A 5675-nucleotide genomic window follows, 5' to 3' on the forward strand; every position below is an offset into this window, starting at 1 on the left:
GCCCAGCCCACATCTCCACCAGCCGCAGGTGACAGTGGAGGACTCAGACGTGAGCGGGAAGGGACACTTGGAGATGGACTCAGAGTAGGGTGCAGCTGCGGGGCTCCAGGGCCATCAGCAGCATCCGCAGCCTGCGCGGCGTGTAGGGCGGGTAGCGGATGGAGTAAATCTTCTCCATCCCAGGGCGGCACAGCAGGCAGGCGCGGTGGTGGGAGAAAGTGTCGAAGGAGAACTTGCCGTGGTAGCTGCCCATCCCGCTGGCACCTGTGCAGTGGCACGGAACGCGACAGGCCCTTAGCCAGCTGAGGTGGCATCAGGCAGACCTCGGCTCTGCCAGTCACACGCAGTGTGCCCGGGTAGGCTACTTCGCCCCCTCCGAGCCTCGGCCTGCCCATCTGTAAAGAGGGCTGATCAGGAGAGTCTGTGGGTAAAGGGCTTAGCCCTGAGCCTGGCCCCAGCTCCACAATCATTGAGGGTGCCCGGTGCCCTGCCAGGCGTTAGGACAAGCTATGTAGATGGTGGTCAAGAGTGTTGATTCTGGAGCGACTGCCTGGGGTTGAATCCCAGTTCTGAACTATTTCTGTCACCTTGGGCAGGTGACTTCGCCTTGGTCTCCTCTGTGACATGTGGTGACAGTGGCACCCACCTCCTAGAATTGTGAGGATTGGGCAAGTGTTCCGACCCGTGGACACAGGGCGCTCTGTTGTGAGTCCCGAGTCTAGGTAGGGATGCAGTCAAGAACCCAGTAGCATCTGCACTGGAAAGTCCAGGGGGCCCAGCCTGGAGGAGCTGGGGGCAACAGGGAGGGCGTCCTAGAGTGAGTGAGGCCTGAGGGATGTGGAGCTGACCACATAAAGAGGGCGGGTGTGGGCAAGAGGGACCCGGGGTTGGCGACAACTCAGAGAGCCTTGGAGGTAGGTGACCTGTAACATGTTAGGACCTGGGCAGAGCTCAGTGTGGCTGGGGCAGCAGGCAGGGCAGTGGACAGAGGAGGCTGGAGCAGGACACTGTGGCCAGACCAGGGTGGCCGGCCCCAGAAGCCATGAGTCAGCGACCTGGCATCATTCTTCAGGGGCCTGCGAGTCCAGAACATGTCCTTTGGGAGCAGCAAGGTCAGGTTCATGCCCGGACAGACCCCACGCTTCCTTGACGGGGAGGAGCTTAGAGTAGAGACTGGTGGGCTGCAGAAGGGGGTCCCAGGGTCAGGACAGCAGCAGTGCCTTGGCTCTCGGCCTGCTGTGTGCTCCCGGGACACTAGCCACTCTCCAGGAAGGGCCAGGCCCTGCTGGTTGCTTCCTCTTGTTCCGAGTGTGGACAAGTGGAAGGATCTCAGGTCCCCAGCCCTGCCACTCCACTGAAGAGGAAGTGGCTACCCCTGACCACGCCACCTTTGGGAGCCAGGCCTTTGCAATGGGGGCTGGAGAAGGGGCGTCTGCACTCGCTTGGGGCTCCCTTAGGGTGAATGGATCTGGAATCACTCCTGTCTGCTGGGGATGACGTGCTGAGGGTTGAACTGGGGACATGTGTTAAGGGAGCGGTATGTAGCCTCCCAGGAATAAAGAGCATGGACAGGCTGCTCTGTGTGTGCAGACGGGCAGACTCAGGGACATGGGCGGAGAGCAGCAGCACCCTGGACAGTCATCGCAGTGTGTCTGTGCGCCCGTCCACGTGTGGAAAAGGCTCCTCTCCAGACCGCAGAGGGGAGCAGGGTGGAGGCGTTGGTGCCGTTCAGTCAGGTAAGGTAAGAGAAGGCAGGGCTCTGCCGCTACCTACCCACTCCTCCTAAAGGCAGGCTGGTGAGGGTCATGTGCATGAAGCCGTCGTTCCCACAGAAGCCCCCGCTGCTGGTCCGGGCCAGCACCTGCTTGACCACCTGGGAAGAAGCAGCAATGAGGCTAGGTGGCTGGGCAGCAAGAAGCCAGGTCCCAGGAGCTATCCCCAGGTCCCAAGGGCTCTGCCCAGCCCCCTCAGCGCCCTGGAAGGGTTCCAGTTCACCATGGGAGTTGAAGGGGGTCGGGGGACAGGTGGAGGGCATGGCCGCATAGCAGCCTGCCACCGAGCTCCGGACTCAGGACGTGCTGCTCTGTGCAGGGTGCTGGGGACAAAGACTCAGGTCCCAGGGGGAGGCGGGTTTGCCTGGGGACATGGATAGTGCACGGGAGGTGCCGAGTAGTCAGGGAGGTGTCCCAGAGGAGGGATGTGACGTGCCTGCCGAGTCTTGGGTCGGGGGGGGGGGGGCGGCAGGAGTCATTCAGGCAGATAGAGAAAGAGGGCGCCCCAGGCAGAGCGAAGGGCAGGTGGGGAGGCCCGGGGACGGAAATGGGGGCAGGCTGTGTGGTACGTAGCACAGGGAGGTCAGACTAGACCACATGGTCACATTGGTATTTTAGACAGGTGAACTTGGTTTTTGCTTGAGTTAATGCAGGCCCTTTCTCTTCAATCTTTAGGTTTACCTGAAGAATAAGAGGAAAAAAGATTACTAGACACTAAATAGTCGTTCACGAAAACTTCACTATATTAAGTTAGAGCGTGTAGCCTTCAGATACCGGCTGGGATGGGGTTCATTTGATGGTGGGGAGGGCAAACTGCCAGTCGGTGGGCTCAGAGGTCACCTCAAGACCAGCTGTAGTGACACAGACGACAGAGTGGGGAACATTAGTGCTTTAGGAGGCGTATGGGCACGTCACGTGGAGTGCGGCGTGTGTCTCGGGTGTCACTGTGTCCTGGGATTAGTGCTAGGCAGTCAGAAAAGCTCGAAAGCCTCTCTGCCAGATGATCCCTATTCCAAAACACCTGTGCTGCATTTTCGAAAGTGAACATAATCCACATAAACCAGGGCTCTTGGAGGAAGAGCTCATTGTAGGGCTGGGCAGAGAAAATACAAGATGAGCTTGAAGCATCTTGTAGACCCAGCAAAGAAGGAAGTGGTGAAGAGGACGAGAAGACGGGCGGGTCTCGGGCACGCAACAGCTCCCAGGGCCCAAAGTCGGGAAAACCAAGCAAGGACACAGGGCGGCACTGGATCGTAACCCAGAGAATAAAGCAGGTGCACACGTGTCCACGCCGACACTGACAAGAGCCACATCTCCCTTACAGGTTCCAGGTAGCATGCGTAGATGTCCCCCTTTGAGCAGGTGGAGATGAGTGACACCCTCGCCCATCGAAGGCTACACTTTGGGAATGGAGTAAGGAAAGGAACATTGGTCGCTACTCATGGAGACCAGTGGCAGACACGACCTTGGCCGAGCGGTGAAGGTTAACCTCACCGGTGACGTGTGGATCTTGCGGATCCCTCATAGAGTGGGCAGACCTCAGCCCTTGCCTCTGCTGTGTTCTTCCATGAGAAAAACAGCAGACCGCTGACATTGAGGACTTGGGGCAAGAGACCAGGCTGGTACCCCTGAGGCTGAGAGACGGTCACAGGCTGGGGGACCCCTAACAACTAATGCACCGTGGGACCCTGGCGTGGATTCTGGGGCAGGAAGGAAAACTGGCGTAATCTGAATCAAGTCCAGAGGGCGGTTACCGGCAACGTGCCAAGTTGGTTACTGAGTCATGACCAGTGTCAGGGCCCTGAATGGGAGAACTGGGCGTAGCGTATATGTTCCCTGGGTTACCGCAGCAACATTTCTGGAAATCTAGTTATTCCCAAATAAAAAATATATTTGAAAAACATCGCCTAGTCTGAGAGGGATCTCATCAGAGCTGGGCGGGAAGGGGAGATGTGTCCTGCCCCTGGGCCCTTGAGGCTCCCAAGCTGTCCCCAGAGGCTTGAGCAGAACAGGGGCCAGAAGGGAGGGGACGGAGATGACCAAGGTGCATTCTCGGCCTGCGTGTCCTGCTCACTCTTCCCAGTCATTCCACCCCATGTTGTGTGCGCCTTCCATGAACCAGGCATTGAAAGGGGACACTGTGACAACCAGGCCAAGATGAGGAGGAGGAAGGGAAGTGGCACTGACCAAGAGGGGACACTGGACCCTGGAGAAAATCCTGGGGAGCTGCCCACAGGAGAGTGTGGCCCAGAATGGAGGGAGAGGGAGGCCCAGCTGCTCCCGGAAGACGGACAGACGGAGAGTGCCACCATCTAGAAACCCCCGTGACTGCCTCACAAGGGCCAGGACCTCCTATCCTCCTTCCAGGCCCCTTGGTCCAAGCTGGCATCTGCCCCTGCCTCTGCCCAGTCCCTGCTCAGTCCAGCCTGAGCCCCCACCTGGCTGCTGTTGGAGAAGGCATACAGGGCCAAGGGCTTCTCCTGACGGCTGATGACATCGATGGCCTCGTCCAGGCCCCTCACGTTCATGATGGGCAGGATGGGCCCGAAGATCTCCTCCTGCATCACCGGCTCCGTGTCCTGCACGTCCACCAGCACCGTGGGGGCTGCCCGGGCACAGGGGCGGCTCAGCCCAGGGCTGGGGCCTCGGATGGGAACCAGGGACCCAGGGCTCCAGGCTCGGGGGGTTCTAGGGAATAAGCGGCATGGACGGGGGCCTGCGGGGCCCAGAGAACCCCAGCTTTGGTCTTACAGTCAGAGGTGGCTGGATCTCAGACCCCTAGAGCCCGAGGTCCCAGGTCCCAGGTCCCAGCCTGTTGGAGCAGCAGTGTCACCGCTGAGCCCTTCGGCCCGGGAGCCGGGGGCTGCTTTGTAATGACAGCTCCGTGGGTGCTCAGGAGGGGCCGTGGTCACAGCTCAGACCCGGAAATCGTGGGCTCCCAGGGCCGGGGTCACGGTGTCAGGCGGAGGCTGGGACGCTGGGGCCGGCTCAGAAAAGCAGGGCCTGGGCCAGAGTGTGGGGTCGCGGGGTCACAGGCCCAGACCACGGGGACGTGGGCATTGGTGCCCAGGACTCCTGGCAGCGGAGCCGTGGACTGAGCTGGGCTCCGCAGGGCCGAGGTTTCGAGTCGGGCCCAGACTCGGGCCCAGCGGTGGGCGCAGCGGGGCAGGGCCTCAGCCGGGGTGCGGCGGTGGGCGCACGGAACTCACCGATGTAGCGCTCGCTCTCGTCGCTCTGGCCCCCGATGGCCACGCGGCCACAGTCCAGCAGGCCCCGGAGCCGCTGGAAATGCTTCTCGTTGATGATCCGGCCCAGGTTGGGGGAGCTCTTGGGGTCTTCGCCGTAGAAACGGGTGATGGCATTCTGCAGGGCCGGCAGCAGCCGCTCCTGCGTTTCGGGGCTGCACAGGACATAGTCGGGGGCCACGCAGGTCTGGCCAGCGTTGAAGTAGCGGAAGAAGGCCATGCGGTTGGCCACGGTCTGGGGGTCGCAGTCGTTGTCCACGTAGCAGGGGTTCTTGCCCCCCAGCTCCAGCGTGACAGGCGTCAGGTGCTTGGAGGCAGCGGCCATGACAATCTTGCCGACCCGAGGGCTTCCTGGGGACATGGGAGTTGACTGCCATTGTCAGCTGACCTTGGCCAGGTGGCCCAGGCACCATCTGAGATCCACGCCCAGCCCTGCCGCCCCAGGTTCCCACCCCTCCAAGGCCCAGAGGCCCGGCTGCCCGCCACCTGGGGTGCTGCCCACCTCTCGGCACAGCCTCCTCCCCCCACTGCCTTCCTGACCCTGCTCTCGGAGGTCCCTGCTCCCCCAGGACACTGGCCGGGGCTACCCTCACCTGTGAAGAAGATGTAGTCGAACTTGTGTTCCAGCAGCCGCCCCGTCTCCTCGGGCCCGCCCCGC

At 61.3% G+C, this 5675-nt stretch overlaps 1 protein-coding gene and 1 long non-coding RNA gene across 4 annotated transcripts in view; one reads left to right on the forward strand and one right to left on the reverse strand.

The window, feature by feature from the left end:
* Window positions 1-3676, forward strand: part of LOC112479198 — a 5276-nt gene extending 1600 nt beyond the window's left edge. The window contains exon 2 of the long non-coding RNA XR_003046096.1: window positions 1591-3676. This is a non-coding gene — a long non-coding RNA (uncharacterized LOC112479198). The remainder of the gene's footprint in view (window positions 1-1590) is intronic.
* Window positions 7-5669, reverse strand: ALDH3B1 (aldehyde dehydrogenase 3 family member B1). 3 transcript variants are annotated; one of them, XM_025046262.1, is made up of 5 exons: window positions 5611-5669; window positions 4982-5368; window positions 4211-4377; window positions 1774-1873; window positions 7-264 (listed from the first exon to the last, which is right to left on the reverse strand). In XM_025046262.1, the coding sequence occupies exons 2-5, from the start codon at window positions 5340-5342 to the stop codon at window positions 80-82; spliced, it is 813 nt and encodes a 270-aa protein (XP_024902030.1). In that variant the 5' UTR covers window positions 5343-5368; window positions 5611-5669; the 3' UTR covers window positions 7-79. The 3 variants fall into 3 exon arrangements, with proteins under 3 accessions (XP_024902030.1, XP_024902028.1, XP_024902029.1); XM_025046260.1 differs by lacking the exon at window positions 5611-5669 and having other exon boundaries at window positions 4211-4488; window positions 4982-5589; XM_025046261.1 differs by lacking the exon at window positions 5611-5669 and having other exon boundaries at window positions 4982-5583.
* Between the last annotated feature and the right edge of the window lie 6 nt (window positions 5670-5675).

The sequence above is a fragment of the Pteropus alecto genome, unplaced genomic scaffold, assembly GCF_000325575.1.
Source record: "Pteropus alecto unplaced genomic scaffold, ASM32557v1 scaffold43, whole genome shotgun sequence".
Lineage (NCBI taxonomy): Eukaryota > Metazoa > Chordata > Mammalia > Chiroptera > Pteropodidae > Pteropus > Pteropus alecto.